General features: G+C 40.6%; 1 protein-coding gene across 1 annotated transcript in view; it reads left to right on the forward strand.

Moving 5' to 3' along the window:
• Positions 1 to 162: 162 nt before the first annotated feature.
• LOC122935202 (cilia- and flagella-associated protein 251-like) overlaps positions 163 to 17339 on the forward strand; it is a 30385-nt gene continuing 13208 nt past the window's right edge. Inside the window, exons 1-5 of the mRNA XM_044290966.1 lie at positions 163 to 776; positions 2043 to 2081; positions 2746 to 2928; positions 3256 to 3312; positions 4395 to 4447. Of these exons, the coding sequence (XP_044146901.1) occupies positions 163 to 776; positions 2043 to 2081; positions 2746 to 2928; positions 3256 to 3312; positions 4395 to 4447 (946 nt within the window). The remainder of the gene's footprint in view (positions 777 to 2042; positions 2082 to 2745; positions 2929 to 3255; positions 3313 to 4394; positions 4448 to 17339) is intronic.

Raw genomic sequence — 17339 nt, forward strand, 5'->3', positions numbered from 1 at the left:
GGGCTTGTCCATTACTCATTTCTACACGACTATTCATCATTTCTATATCTATAGAGCACATAGATCATGTCCTGGACTCTCACTGTCTTATCTACTCTTAGGTTGGAGATAGTCAAGGAGGAGAAAAAGGTGGAGGAGGAGATTAATATTGAGGAGAAGGAGATGGAGGAGAAGGAGATGCAGAAGATTAACATCGATGAGGAGGTGGAGTATGGTAACATCAAGAAGGAGAATGAGAAGATTAACATCTTGGAGGATATAACCATGGTGGATGAAATAGAGGAGATTAACATTGAGGAGTTTCAGGAGGCTAACACTGAGGAGGAGTTGGAGCAGATAAACATCAGGGAGGTAGTGGAGGAGATTAAGATTGAGGAGGTAGAGGAGATTAAGATCATAGAGGCAGAGGAAGTTAAGATCGAGGAGGTGGAGGTGGTTAATATCAAGGAAGTGGAAATTAAGATTGTGGAGGTGGAGGAGATTAAGATCAAAGAGGTGGAGGAGATTGAAAATATGGAGAATAAGATCGAGGAAGTAGAGAAGGTTATGATCAGGGAGGAGAAAGAGATTAAGACTGAGGAGGAGATAAACATCGAAAAGCGGGGGAAAGTGGAGGACAATACAATCAAGGAGGTAGAGGAGAAGAACATCAAGGAAGAAGAAGCACTGGAAGTGATGGTGGAAATCATCAATACTGAGGAGGAGAATAAAGGTGCGGTGGTGGAAGAGGAAGAGTCAGAAGAAGAAAGTGAGGAGGAAAAATATCAGGCTCTCATGTAAGTACATCAATGTAAAGTTCTGTATATTGATTTAGGACAGTGATTGAATTGATTAATCAAGAATATGGCAAAGAACCTGTGGAGCAGTTCTCCATAGCAGCTAATCAGGTCACATTTTGAATTTTTTAACTGGCTTTCAGAGCTTCAATCTGATGGGTCACACTGGAAAACTGTTCCACCTTCGCTTTGCAGTAGTTTGATAAATTTTCCACACTGTGTAGAAGAATTACTAATCCACAACATGCGACATTTATTGTCCTGAACATCACCCCACATTCTACCTATAGGTAAAGCAATGTTCACCAAATAAAAATATCGGATGCCCCTACATATACAACTGGAGGAAATGCTACTCACTGAACGGCAACCCACATAATAAATAGCCTCCATGCAAAATTGATGCCAAAATCTTTATTAAATACATGATTGAGGACCAAGAGGGAACCGCAGAGCCAGCCAACTGCAACAAATGGAAAGTAGAAAATGGAAAAACAATACCACTTAAACAGAGCCCCTTATATATACATTACATAATTGTTAAGGCAAAAAGCCACCTACAGTAAAACTAGATGAATAAGTAAAAAAGGGAAAGTGGCAGAAAAATTATACTACCATGTGGGGCACGCCGACTCTGCAGCCACCTCCTCCCGACGCCGTTTCGCCTCACAGGCTTCTTCCGGGTATTTTGCCTTAACAATTATGTAATGTATATATAAGGGGCTCTGTTTAAGTGGTATTGTTTTTCCATTTTCTACTTTCCATTTGTTGTGGTTGGCTGGCTCTGCGGTTCCCTCTTAGTCCTCATTTGGGGGGTTTCATTTGCTGCTATCTTTTTTCCTATTTTTTTTTCTATGTGTTTTAATATGTATCAATCATGTATTTAATAAAGATTTTGGTATCAATTTTGCAGGCTATTTATTACATGGGTTGCACCCCAAGTTCAAGAGGTCATATATAATCTATAATATTTATTTTCCTAGATTTTAATATTAATAGATAAAAGTATTCTTCATCCACAGCTCCACCTTCATGTATGAGACGTCCATAGTGGAAAGGACACAGAGTGCACAGAAAACACACATCAGGCAACCACAAAACATTTCATACAGTCATCAGGCCTCATACATAAAAATGCGGGAAAATGAACACAGAGATGTGATTGGCTGTTACTATGGAAATCTCTAATGATGTCATATTGTATCATGTCTATGAATGAGAATATTCCTAACCTGTAAATATAATCTCGTTGTATTTCCCTAACAGGTGGTGGTGGACGGTGGAGGGCTCCGAGCTGCCAGTAAGGTGATTATATCATAGAATAATAGGGCGATATAGGCGTCTGCCTTACAAGGTGATGGATGAGTTGTCCCCCACCATATGTGACAAGTATATTTATAGAAAGGACAATTCTCCTGTGTCCTCTATAGGAAGGTAGAAGGAAAGCTTCTGAATTTGATATCAGTCTAATGATCTGAGAGACTCGCTATATAGACGACATTCTTATCATAAAACATTTTAGATGCAAGGTTTTAATTATGTTGTGATGTTATGGATATTTATTATTACTAGTAAATGTGATAATAAAAACTGGGGGCACCAGTCTTGCCGCATTTAATATTTGGGTGTATATTGAGCAATTCCAGTAACCAGAGCTGTTTTCTATTATAGGATAAGAACAGTGAAGAAATTGGAGCCACCCTTTAAGATGGACACTATGTAAGTGTATAAACCGAGCAGGGAGGAACTGGCAATGCTGGAGCCTGAGCAAGGGGGGAAGGGGGCACAAACTTTTTGTACCTCAAAATCAGACCATTGAGCATCACACTGAGGATTATTGAGGTTTATCCCATTCTTTCAGAGGGAAACATATAGAAAAACTAAATTCCCACCCGATCTCCATCTAAGCTCCTCCCCAAATAATGGTAAGAACAAAGTCCTGATATAATGTATGTTCTATGTCTAATAGCAAGGAGGAAATAAAACTGGAGGAAGAAGAGGAGGAGAAGAAGGTGGTGGAGGAGGAAAAGGCGGGAGAGGAGGAAGTGAAAGAGGAAAAGGCTAGAGAGGAAATGGAAAAGGAAAAGGTGCGAGTGAAGGAAGTAGAGGAGAAAGAGAATGTAGAGGTTGAACAAGCTGAGAACACAGCAAGGTGAGTACAGAGTCTATATATAATGAGCTGATAATATTTCCAGATATAGGTATATATAACTATGTCATTGAAGCCCATACATTGTTGTTAGAGCAGTTTTTTTCATTATAGACCATTGGACATAGAGGCGATGCCGGCCCGACCAACTGAGGAGACCACCCAGTAAGTTTATAGAATAAGTAAGACTGAATGTTAGTGGTCACATACTTTCCTGCTTTGAGCTCTGCCTCATTTAGTGTCCACAGGACAGTCTCCATGTACAGAACTGTATAGACTGATCCTGTCATCACATGGAGCTGATCTTATCTACTTTTATCTTTCCTTTAGGACAAGACGCGGTTGGTGGACACCAAGTTGGCTGAGAAGACAAAACAAGAGCAGCAGGTAAGTGATAATTTACCTTCAGTCTACCTGTAACTGCCACTTGAAGGAGCTCACTGCATAGGGGTTTACACAGTGAACTCTATGATACATCAGCATGCAATGAGCTCCCCCTATTGGCCACAGAAATAATTGATTTAATGCATTAAACGTTTATGAACTAGGGAGGGGGCAAGATTGTTTTTTGGGGCACTAGGACCCCACTGTGTTTGCCAATGCATTAATAAAAAATAATATCTATTCTTACTTTTCCAAGCAGCATCAGAAATAGCAGCAGGAACAGACTAACAAGGTAAGTACACAAATTAACATGACCCCCTGTACTCCTTCTATGAGGGCAAATGCAGAAAATGTTTGAGGGTCCCCCCGTCAGCATCCTCTCTATCATCCCGAGCAGAGAGGCATCACAGAGGGCCACTCTCGCTATAGAGGACATTTCCTACCCTCTGGTGAACACTTGACTTTCCCGGAATAGTTCCCTAAATGTTTCCTCCAGTGATACCAGCTGATTGTGGGGGGACTTAGCAGCAGGACTCACCATAACGTATCTCTAGGACCTACTACCCCTCTCTTCATCAGTCCCCACTGTCACCACTTGACCTGTCCACTCTCATGACCCCCCCTCCGGTCTTATCTCCTGCAGATGCCTCAGGTTCTTCTGCTGCTGCAGTTATGACGACACCGGCGAATAAGAAGAATATGAGAAGTCTGGTCCTCATGGCGTCCTCAGCAACACCATGAACTTCACCTGGAGATCTCAGCAAAGAGGAGAAGAATATGAAGATGGTGCTGGGTCCTGCACTGGAGGAAACTGCTGACATCAGAGGAAATCCCTTCAATAGAGGCGGCTGGAGGGCAGGCAGAGGACACACCGACCATGTCTTCCCTGCATCTCTGTGCACAGACATTATCTGACGGCTGCCCTGAGTCCCCTTTATATGGGGACATACATCCGGCTGCCCGGACATAGATATAAGAAGAAATACATGTAATAAAAGATAGAAAATAGAAATCTAATAAATGGAGAAAAACAGGAATAAAAAATAAAGGATAAAAAGTATAACAGTCCATTATCTCTCGTGTAGAAAGAAGGAGAAAGGGTTTGATGAAATACATAACTCCTGGTTACAGGCTCGAGGTGCGCTTGTCTTATCCCCTTCTACGGAGACACCACAAGAATACTTCATGGCTGAACATCTTCTGGACTCTTTTATATATAGTCTCATTGTCAGATGCAGATGTGATAAATTAAATTCTATTATTGGGGCAATAAGATGGGTAAATTATTAGCGGCCCTTACTAAATCTAGTCAACTTTATAAACCAGTCATCCAGTTGCAGAACCCTCTGACTGGCACAGTTACTGCTAATCCTGTATAAATTGCTTAAATATTCAGTGATTACTATGAAGACCTCTACAGGGCAGTCTCTGCTCTCCTCCCCATTATTAAAGTGGTTATCCAGCTTTAAACCTTTTAACAGATGCCTTCAGAGTGTCCAGACCTCAGGTGGTGTTCATACTTATCTGGTCTCCACCACTGGTTTCCGGCTCCATCGCTCCACATCCACCTCCGCAGGTCAGGGGTCTTTGAGAATCAGCATCCTGTTGACGAGGTGGCACTTTACCGCTGCAGCAAATTACTGTTGTTTCCCAGAGACCCTAGACCTGCATAGGCAGCCATGAAGCAACTAAGCCGTAACGCAGGTACCAAGTAATTATGACCACCCTACTGTTTCGGCTACTCTAATGGGGACTGAGTAAAAGTTTTAAGTTGGATAACTCCTTTAATTCTTTTCTATACTCATTGGATTCTGCTATCATGAAGGAGGAGGAGGTATTACAAAACATCCCATCCCCTCACAATACCTGTCCTTACTGTTACTATTTAACTCGGTCTTTACTCATCTGACTCCTGGACAGATCTCCATGAATCTGGTAGAGATCCCTTGAAGACTCAATCTTTCTGACCGATTTCATTGCTTGACCACGACTATAAACTCTAGGTAATAACATTAGCCAATCGTTTCCATCTAATGCTCCCCGGTTTTCTCTGCGATGCTCAGACAGACCTTACTTAGGGCAGAAGCAACTTTTCAACTCTTAGACTGGCCATTGAGTCCACAGTACTGGCCCAAAACCCAGCGCAACCACCGACTATGCTTATGGATTCTTGATGCTTAGTAGTGATGAGCGGCAGGTGCCATATTCGATTTCTAGGAAATTCGCGAATATTCAATAGAATATTCGTTTTATATTCGTCGAAATCGAATATTCGTCATTATTCTTGTTATCGCGATTAATATGCGATTTAAATAATCGAATTTCGATTTTAACTTAAAGGCTACTCTCCTATTGAAATAGCAATGCGATTAATTCAAGTTATAATAATCGAATTTCGATTTTAACTTAGCACTGCTATATTCCATATTCGTTAATTCTAGCCTAATATGGAATATAGCAGTGCTAAGTTAAAATCGAAATTCGATTATTATAACTTGAATTAATCGCATTGCTATTTCAATAGGAGAGTAGCCTTTAAGTTAAAATCGAAATTCGATTATTGTAACGTGAAATAATCGAATTGCGATTTCAACTTGGACCTGGTTTACTATGGTTGGCTTGGTAGAATTAGCGAATATGACGAATATATTCGTTATATTCCACAAAACGAAGATAACGAAGTATTCTGCATCTTCGTTTTAGCTACCTATTCGTCAACTTCGCTAATTCTAGCAATCATAAAGGAAAGTTTACTATAGAGACAGCTAAGTTTAATTCGCTATGCGATTATATGACTGCTTTAAAAAAATAAATAAAAATAGAATAATTATAATACCTGATAATTATTATAATTAATCTATTTATAAAAAAAAAGCAGTAATATAATCGCATAGCGAATTAAACTTAGCTGTCTCTATAGTAAACTTTCCTATATGATTGCTAGAATTAGCGAAGTTGATGAATAGGTAGCTAAACCGAAGATGCAGAATACTTCGTTATCTTCGTTTTGTGGAATATGACGAATACATTTGTTATATTCGTTTTGTGGAATATGACGAATACATTCGTCATATTCGCTAATTCTACCAAGCCAACCATAGTAAACCAGGTCCAAGTTGAAATCGCAATTCGATTAATTCAAGTTATAATAATCGAATTTCGATTTTAACTTAGCACTGCTATATTCCATATTAGGCTAGAATTAACGAATATGGAATATAGCAGTGCTAAGTTAACCCCTTCACGACTGCAATCTGTATATATACGTGATAGCTGCACATACCCCGTGCAGCTACCACGTATATACGTTCTGGCAGCTCTTTAATCCAAGCGCTGCAAAGCGCTTGGATTAAAGCTTCTGCCCCTGCACTGTATGCTGTCACGGACAGCATACAGTGCAGTAATGCCGGCAAGGGACCAATCAGAGTGGCCCCTTGCCGGCAATCGATCCGATTGGTTAGTCTGTGCAGACTAACCAATCGGATCGCGGCAGTGAAAAAAATGCCGGTTTCAGGCTCTGATCTGCGGTCTGCAGATCAGAGCCTGAAATCGGTAATGTGTCCTTAAGCCCCCGTGCCCCCTTGAAGCCCCCGATCTGTGCCCCGTTCTTGTCCTGCCCCCGATGCGGTCCGCCTCCTCCTGCCCCGACCTGCGCCCCCTTCTTGTCCATCATCTTCTCCTAATCTCCTGCTACTTCCTCCCGATGCGGTCCGCCCCTTCCTGCATCCCCTTCCTGTAAGTAGTGAAATGCTGCCCCCCTCTCCCCAGTTTCCAGCGATGCCCCGTCCCCTGCCCCCGATGAGGTCCCCCTTCTGTGTGTGATGGCGGCGGCTCCATTCCTGAGCCGCCGCCATCAGCAGCGTGTGTCAGCTCTATGCTGACACTGCTATAACCCCATAGATGCCGCAGTAGCGGCATCCATAGGGTTAATAGAGGGAGAGGGCTCCCTCTCTCTCAACCATCAGGGCTGCTGCGATCGCAGCGCCCGATGGTTGCCATGGCAACCGGACGCTTTGCAAAGGCGTCCGGTTGCCATGGTATAGGCGTCCAGTGCTGCCACCTACAGGCATCTGATTGTATTATACTTTGCAATGCAAGAGCATTGCAAAGTATAGTACAGCCATCAGCCCCACTGGATCTTCAAGATCCAAGAGGGAACTGATAAAAAAAAAAAAAGTGAAAATAATAAAAGTAAAAATAAATAAATAAAAATGTAAAAAATAAATTTCCTTTTCCTATAAAAAAAAAACAACAAAAAACAACACACATATTAGGTGTCACCGCGTCCGTAACGACCATCTCTATAAATATATCACATCATCAACACCGTCCAATAAACACCATAAAAAATAAAAACGGTGTAAAAAAATAAGCCATTTTTGTCACCTTACATCACAAAAAGTGCAACACCAAGCGATCAAAAAAGGCGTATATACCCCAAAATAGTACCAATCAAACCGTTACCTAATACCGCAAAAAATTAGCCCATATTTAAGACAATCGCCCAAAAAATAAAAAGCTATGGCTCTCAGACTATGGAGACACTAAAACATCATTTTTTTGGTTTCAGAAATGCTATTATTGTGTAAAACTTAAATAAATAAGAAAAGGTATACATATTGGGTATTGCCACGTCCGTAACCATCTGCTCTATAAAACTGTCACATGACCTAACCCCTCAGATGAACGCTGTAAAAAAAAAAAAAAAAAAAAAATGTTCCAAAACAGCCAATTTTTGGCCACCTTGTCCCATAAAGTGTAATAATGAATGATCAAAAAATCCTATGTATCCAAAAATGGTACCAATAAAAACCTCAACTCTTTCTGCAAAAAATGAGCCCCTGCACAAGACGATCGGTAGAAAAATAAAAAACATATGGCGTTCAGAAAACCAATCCAGCAAAATCTGCCTTCCAAAAACTGTATGGCATTCCTTTCCTTCTGCGCCCTGCCGTGCGCCCGTACAGCAGTTTACGACCACATGTGGGGTGTTTCTGTAAACCGCAGAATCAGAGTAATAAATATTGAGTTTTGTTTGGCTGTTAACCCTTAATGTGTTAAAGAAAAAAATGTAATAAAATAGAAAATCTGCTAAAAAAGTGAAATCTAGAAATTTCATCTCCATTTTCCTTTAATTCTTGTGGAACACCTAAAGGGTTAATAACGTTTGTAAAATTGGTTTTAAGTAACTTGAGGGGTGTAGTTTCCACAATTGGGTCATTTATGGGGGTATACACTATGTAAGCCCCACAAAGTGACTTCAGACCTGAACTAGTCCTTAAAAAGTGGGTTTTGGAAATTTTCTTAACAATTTTAAGAATTGCTTCTAAACTTCTAAGCCTTGTAATGTCCTAAAAAAAAAATATAACATTTCCAAAATGATGCCAACATAAAGTAGACATGTGGGGAATGTTATGTAATAAATATTTTATGAGGTATCACTTTCTGTTTTAGAAGCAGAGAAATTGAAGTTTAGAAAATTGCTAATTTTTAAAAATTTTTGGTAAATATGGGATTTTTTCATAAATAAAGGTGATATATATTGACTCAAATTTATGACTGTCATGAAGTACAATGTGTCACGAGAAAACAGTCTCAGAATGGCGTGGATAAGTAAAAGTGTTCCAAAGCTATTACCACATAAAGTGACGCATGTCAGATTTGTAAATTTTGACCTGGACATTGGGGCATCAATGACCCTTGGTCATGAAAGGGTTAAAATCGAAATTCGATTATTATAACTTGAAAAAAATCGAATTGCGATTTCAACGTAATTCTCAAATCCGACAGTACATTCTAGTATGGACACTCCATGAGCACGGAAGTCGGCAGAAGCGGCAACGGGCACTAACTGGAGCAGCCAGGAATCCAAAGGACAGGTAAGAACAACTTTAGGGAAGTGGGAAAGAAAAAAATATAACAATTAAAAAAAAAAATAAAAAAAAAGAATATTCGAAATATTCGCGAATTAGCGAAGTGCCGATATGCGCAAAAAAAATTCGATATTCGAATATTCGCGCTCAACACTAATGCTTAGAAGACCTTCAGCAATGCAGTGTGGCCTTTTTTACATAAAAATAGGGGTCAGTTAGCTCATCCCAACGCCATGGCTGCACACACGAAGAAAAAAACACAATGCAACAGCACTCTTCAAACACAAATAAAGTACAATAATGCCATAGTTACAGAAAATATTCTGGTGCTAATGCTTTGTTTATTTTGTAAGTTAGAGATTCTTGGCAAATATAATTTGTACACAATTATTTGGGCCTGTCTGCCAAACATCAAGGTGATCTCTGTAAGACAGGAATCTAACACTATATACTACCTGTTATAGTACCATACTGGCCGCCATAAAGTACAAGAAATGCCAGTTCCACATGCATGCTGGGTCCATACTCGCATACATGTTGGTACCTGCATTCCCTGGAATTAATGGAGACCATTTTGGTACAAAAAATGTTAAAAGGCAGAGTGGACCCAGCATACATGTGGAACCTACATTCCCTGAATTTTTGGTGGACCATATGGCACTACACCAGGTAGTATTTAGTGTTAAGTTCCCATCTTATAGAGATCGCCTTGACGCCAGCAGATGGGCCCCAAATAATTTTGTACAAAATATATTTGCCAAGAATCAGAAATTTACTAAATAAGCATAGCATTAGCACCAGAACAGTACCAGGTTGCCCCCTAAAGCCTATTTGCCATCAACACTGGAGCGAGAGGTCCTCCTCTGCTCCAGCAGGATCATCTGGGCAGAAGGGGCCACAGCCTCAGGCGGGCAGGAAACCTGCATTATCGTATCACAGCTGCAGGATAGAGAGTGGCTGCCTTAGCTTCAGCATCAGAGATCCTGTGATGCTATTCCTTTTTCCCCTTTCCTTTCTTTGGTTAATCAAAATTAGCTGAGCCATGTTTTATTAATGTTTAAACAATTTACCCAAGGAACAAACTCGAGCTCCTTGTGCTTTCCTCAATTGTGTCTACAGGACTCTTGTCAGGAGCGCCCTGTTGTCCGAGTCCTTTAGGACACAGGGCAAACCTGTACGCCCTGTTTATTTCCGATCGGCGCGGCGGTGATCAGAACAGAGTGCCGGCTGAAATAATTCAGCAGGCATCCTGTGACAGTGCCGAGAGGGGTCCTGTGACCCACCGTATTGGTGATCGCTGCAAACCGCAGGTCGATTCAGACCTGTAGTTTGCAGCGTTTACTGGTCATTCCAGAGGCGATTGTGGAAGCCATCGTGTCCCCGTGCTGCTGCAATGGGGACCCGACGGCATGGAAGACAGCACGATGCCTTCCTTAGGCATCGTGGCTGCCTTCCAGTTGTTGTGCCTTTTCATAGGTAAATGCATTGATATTCAATTCATTCTAGTCAAGATGAATGTTCATTGCCTTCAAGAGCCATACTCGACTATATTTACAATTTTGTACAGTATATCTTGAGTAGGCCAAGGTAAGGTCACACAAAGGTTTCTGCTTTTTAGTGTTATTCTTCTCATGAATGTACCAGTCTGAGAAGAGGCCTCCTTGTCTACTTTTAAATTTATGATGGGAGATAAAGATAAGCTCTATGCAGCTTATGATAATTACCTATACAATTAGGCATTTATTAATGAAGCAAAATATATAATATTCATGTATTCATTTAATGAGCCTTAGTTAGTCCTTAGCATAAGACAATCAGTAGGACATATATATATATTACTTTATATTATATTGTTATATGTTATGAAGACATGTATCCAGTATATTATATATATTTCTCATTAGGAGAATATTCGTCTCTAAAAGAGTGTCTGTGAAGATGTGTGTTTTGTAACAATTATTCACCTCTTTAGTATGACCGGAGGTACTGATATCTCTGTGAGAAAACAAGGCCATTGAAGTTATTTATGATACATAAATAAACAGTGTGAGAAACATTCAGAGAGACGCCTAGAGGTCTGTCTCTAATTGCTACACGTGTAAGATTTAATCCCTATAGCTTTGAATTAAAGCTTTTAAGGTAAAAATGTATAGAATATGTTTTATTCAGACTTACACAAGTTAACCCTTTATACTATAATGCAAATAGCTTACACAGCAGTGCCACCTAGGTATGAGTAGGTGACATTACAACAGTAGCAAAAGTGCATTCTGGGTAAGGTTATGATGTCATATTTCTTATCAATAGTCACACCCATCCGACAATGATTGGAAAGTTCCAAACTAGGAAGGTGTGTCTAACTGATACGTTTGTGATCATAAACCATACACGGGGGGGGGGGGGGGGGGGGAGAAAGGACACACACACACAGAAAAGGAGGAGAAGGAGACAAGTTGAGCTCTCTAGAGGGGTCTATCAGGATGAAAGCCATGGGGAGATGCGCTATGATGGACCACCCAGCTTTCCTAGGAGCAGAAGTGAGATTCCTACTAGGACTTGGTAAGAGACACAGAAAATAATATTTCATTTTATTAAGACTAATTTGATAGTGTGGGTAAAATTATACCATCTAGATTGGCGAATAAATAAATAAATTAATTAATTGATCATCTCCGTATTGAGATGTAGTCTTAGGATATTGTGAGACTTCATTCTACCTGCAGAAGAATCAAGACTCATAATCTAGCAAAGCATTAAATGATTTGCTTATATATATATATTGATAGAACATTCTTCGCCAAGCTAAGTGATGGATTCCCACAGGAAAGACTTGTTTCAAGTCCGTCCCATTTAAGATATGGTCTAGGAAAGATCCTAGATCCCTGTTATTTGTCTTAATGGTCTTACCAAAGTTATAGGTGGAAAATAGTCCAGGATGGGGCGGAAGGATACAGTTATTTCTTTTAAGTTATATCCTTGGATGGATTTTCCCATCTTGAGGTCATGTGATGTGTAGTTGGTTAGAGGGGGCGGAATGTATTTAGCATTCCATATTGATGTCTAGGATTAGACAGGCCCGTCCTGATATCATGAGGTTTCCTCTGAACAGCAGTAATGTATATAACTTATGTTCCTATTTTGATATCCTAACCTAATAATAGCTTGGCTATAATGTGACAAGTTATTTCCACTCACATGTATTGTTAAGCTTGTAATGCTTTATATCAATGCTATATATATTCATTTGCCTGTATCATTGTGTTTATTTACTTATATATGTTTATAATCTTGTAACCAATAAATCTGCATATTTTTATAATACCTTCGTATTATTGTATAATGCAGAACTACATGTTTTATCATTAACGTCATCTCACGTCAAAAAGAACTTCTTTATCTGAGGAAATAGTCGGACTCAGATGTGAATTGTATCAATTAGGTTGTCTACAATTCACCAGGTCATGATTTTAAGAATTTATGACAAATTTTATAAATTTAATTTTTTTATGGTTTATTATTTTTATGACCATAATTAATAATTCTTAATTGAATTATTAACCCCGACACGTGGATAATGCAGAAGTATTGGAATGAATTGTAAAGTGGATCAGAATACAGAAGTATTGGAATGCATTGTAAAGGGGATCAGACCCCAGAAGTTAAAGTCCCAGAGTGGCACCAAAAATAAAGTGTAAAAAAAAAAGTTAAATAAATACATTTTTCAATAAAAAATTCAAAGTTTCAAGTAAATAAAAAAAGCGTCCATTTCCCAAAATAATGTAAAAAAAGTTTCGTTAAAAAATAGGGGAAAAAAGAAAAGTAGACATATTAATGTATTGCCGCGTCCGTATCGTTGGCTCTATAAACATATCACATGATCTAACCCCTCAGATGTACACCGTCAAAAAAATAAAATAAAAACTGTGCTAAATAAACAATTTTTTTTGTTACATTAAATCACTAAAAGTGCCACACCAAGTGATCAAAATGGCGTATGCCCCCAAAATAGTGCCAAACTGCCACCTCATCTCGCAAAAAATGAGCCCCTACCTAAGACAATCGCCCCAAAAATAAATAGAAATATGGCGCTCAGACTAAAACATGATTTTTTTGTTTTAAAAAATGCTTTTTTATGTTAAACGTAGAAAAAATGAAGAAAAGTAGACATATTAGGTATCGCCGCGTCTGTAATAACCTGCTATATAAAAATATCACATTACATAACCCCTCAGGTGAACACTGTTAAAAAAATTAAATATAAACGTCGTCAAAAAAGCAATTTTTTGTCACCTTACATCACAAAAAGTGTAATAGCTAGCAATCAAAAAGGCGTATGCACCCTAAAATAGTACCAATCTAACCGTCATCTCATCCGGCAAATAATAAAAGAATCGCCTAAAAAAAGAAATAAGGCTCTCAGACTATGGAGACACTAAAATTATTTTTATAAAAATGTTATAATTGTGTAAAACTTAAATAAATAAAAAAAAGTTAACATATTATGTATCCCTGCATCAGTAAGTACCTGCTCTATAAAAACCGCACATGATCTAACCTGTTAGATGAACGCTGTAAATAATAAAAATTTAAAACTGTGCCAAAACAGCTTTTTTGGGCAAATTTTTCATTTTAAACCATTCCAGTAACAAAGCAAGGGTTACCAGCCAAACAAAACTCAATATTTATTGCCCTGATTCTGTAGTTTACAGAAACACCCCCTATGTAGCCTGAAACTGCTGTATGGCCACAAGGCAGGGCGCAGAAGGAAAGGAACGCCATATGGTTTTTGGAAGGCAGTTTTTGCTAGACAGTTTTTTTGACACCATGTCCCATTTGAAGCCCCCCCTGATGCACCCCTAGAGTAGAAACTACAAAAAAGTGACCCTATTTAAGAAACTACACCCCTCAACGTACTGTATTCGAAACTGTTTTTACAAACTTTGTTAACCCTTTAGGTGTTCCACAAGAGTTAATGGCAAATGGAGATGAACGTTTAGAATTTCAATATTTTGTTACTTTGCCTCACAAAAAGTGTAATATAGAGCAACCAAAAATCATATGTACCCTAAAATTGTGCCAACAAAACTGGCACCTTTCCAAAATGGGGTCAATTTTTGGAGTTTCTACTCTAGGGGTGCATCAGGGGGGCTTCAAATGGGACATGGTGTCAAAAACCAGTCCAGCAAAATCTGCCTTCCAAAAACCATATGGCGTCCATTTCCTTCTGTGCCCTGCCGTGTGCCCGTACAGCAGTTTATGACCACATATGTGGTGTTTCTGTAAACTACAGAATCAGGGCAATAAATATTAAGTTTTGTTTGGCTGTTAACCCTTGCTTTGTTAGCGGAAAAAAATGATTAAATCGGAAATTCTGCCAAAAAAATGAAATTCTGAAATTTCATCTCCATTTTCCATTAATTCTTCTGGAACAGCTAAAGGGTTAACAACGTTTGTAAAATCAGTTTTTAATGCCTTATTGGGTGTAGTTTCTAAAATGGGGTCATTTTCGGGTGGTTTCTATTATGTAAGCCTCACAAAGTGACTTCAGACTTGAACTGCTCCTTAAAAAGGGGGTTTTGGAAATTTCTGAAAAATTTTAAAATTTGCTTCTAAACTTCTAAGCCTTCTAACGTCCCCAAAAAATAAAATGTAATATACAAAATGATCCAAACATGAAGTAGACATATGAGGAATGTAAAGTAATAAAATTTTTGGGAGGTATTATCTATTACAAAAGTAGAGAAATTGAAAATTGATACTACAGATTTTAGGGGGGCTCACATTTTATTATACATAAATATATCTGTTTATCCCTAATTGTGTAATTGGGGTGAAATTGCAGCCTAATACTACAGATTTTTGGGTGCTCATGTTCTGATATATAAGTACATCTATTCATTCTTGTTTCAGGGGTAAAATTGTGGCCTGACACTACTGCTCTTTTACAGTAACACAGTTACAGTACAGAATGTCGAACAGACAGGTGACAGGCCCTTCTAAGGGAACGGGCAGTGGCCAAAATGTTTCTGGAGCCGGCAGAAGTAGCAGCCGAAGAAGGGTTGGTGGTAGCAGCAGTCACAGCGACAGAGCACAGCTGTCAGTGTCATCCAGTGGTTGTGTTTTCACCAGCAACCCAGCTTTCCTTGAATGGTTGACTCAGTCTTCAACATCATCTCAAGTGACATCAGATATCCCCAGCCAGGTGTCGTTGGGTTCCACTGACACCACGCTTAGTTGGTACGGCCCTGGAACAAGCTCTGTGCCCCCACCTATCCTGAACCTGCCTCTTTAATTTTGTGTTCCTTCTGCTTATTATTTGCTGTCGACTTGGATCTGCTTTTTAGCAAGGACGGGTTTCTAGAGGACAGATAGAAGCTACTGCTCAGCCAAGATGTGGAGGAGAGATCTACTGCTTCCTCTGGTAGGCAGGCAAGTAGTGATGATTAGAGTTGTGTGAAAGCTGGTGTTGTGAGCGGTCAGGCACGTGGACCTAAGACTGGTGCGGGCGATATCAGTGACATGCAGACAGTAGTGGATGATGATGTAGCTAATCCTGGTGGGAGCCGGGTGAAGAGAGTGCTTCATCATCATCATCATCAGGGGATGGGGGTGGCTGCTTGTGTGCGAGGCAGCGGCTGAGGCAGCAGGGTGGTAGCGTGGCTGTGAATCAGCAGGGTGGCAGCAGTGTGAGATCTGGAGAAAAACATGCCCAGTGTAGACCGCCTGCTACTCAGACCCCTACCTGTCCGGAAATAACTAGCGGTGCACTGGTTCACAGAGGCAGCAGTAGCAGGCAGGCAGCACGGAGTGGTAAGAGGAGAATGCCATACACGGCGGTGTAGGAATTTTTCATCAAGCTGCCGGAGAACGTCAGCATGGCCATTTGTAGAATCTGTGGGCAGAAGGATCTGCTGGCAGAAGGTGAAGCGTGGCCAAGATGTTGGCACGGACCTGTGTCAACACATGCAGCTTCACCATAAAGTGGCACTAATGTAGCTGTCCAGCCTGATGCAGCAACCGCTGCTTCACCCAGTGGCCTGCACCCCTTCTCCAGCAGCCAAGGCTCTACCACTTCAGCAGAAGGGAGCTGTGTTTCCTTCCCATCATCTACTGGTCCTGATGCTCCTGCTCCTCCTCCTTCTCTTCATCACTCGTTTCGTCAGCAATCGATTACTGATAGGATTGCTAAAAAGACAACAGTATACATGCACTCATCCAACGGTGCAGAAGCTGACCATGCTCCTGGCCAAGTTGCTGGTACTACAGTCCCTCCTTTTCCATGTGTTGGACCCTGCACCGTTCTTAGAACTGATGGCTTGTGTTGAGCAAAGGTGGAGAGACCCAAGTCGTCATTACTTCTCCAAAAAGGCTGTACCAGCCGTGCACACGTATGTTGAGCAGAAGATGGGATAGTCCTTCAGCCTGTCGGTATCTGATAAAGTTCACGGCAGTGCCGAAATGTGGAGCTATCCTTTATGGCCCACTGGGTATATGTGGGTCCTGCCCATCCACACCAACAACCTGGCCAGTTTACGGCACTGCCGCCAACACATTCTCAAGCAGTGAGTCCTGTGCCTATGTCCTGCTCTGCCTAAGCATCCTCCACCTTGTGCTCAGCCTCCACTGTAGGCACAATTCAGAGTGCTACTTCAGCATACCACCTATAGCACGGGGGTGTCACGCTGTCCTGCACCTGGTTTTCCTGTGCGAACTGAGTCACACTGGGGAGGAATTGCTCCGCGTCGTACAAGAGAAAATCAAATCCTTTCTTTCATCTGAAGTATGGTGACCGACAACGGGGAGAATATTGTGTCGGCACTGCGTGAAAGAGGTCTGAGCCATGCGCCCTGCATGGTGCACATCTTTAATATGGTTGTAAAGTGCAACATGATGCCCCCCCAGGGCCGATTGAGTCCTGGGTTTTTAGAAATGCTGAGTGGTATTTCGGTCTTATCAGTTTTGTGTGTGTCACGGTGCTCCTAACTTGATACCGTCGGTCCCCAGGGTTAGGCTCTGCAGCAGTAAAGGGGAGAGTGATAGTTGGTGGAGTAAGAGTCCAGACTTGGTGAACGTTCAAAAACTTTCCTTGAATGAACGTGCATCCACACAAAACTTGGTCTTTCTCTTGGCTTTAGCAGGTTTTGAGGTATACTAGCA

The sequence above is a fragment of the Bufo gargarizans genome, chromosome 4 (genome assembly GCF_014858855.1).
Source record: "Bufo gargarizans isolate SCDJY-AF-19 chromosome 4, ASM1485885v1, whole genome shotgun sequence".
In the NCBI taxonomy this organism is placed as follows: domain Eukaryota; kingdom Metazoa; phylum Chordata; class Amphibia; order Anura; family Bufonidae; genus Bufo; species Bufo gargarizans.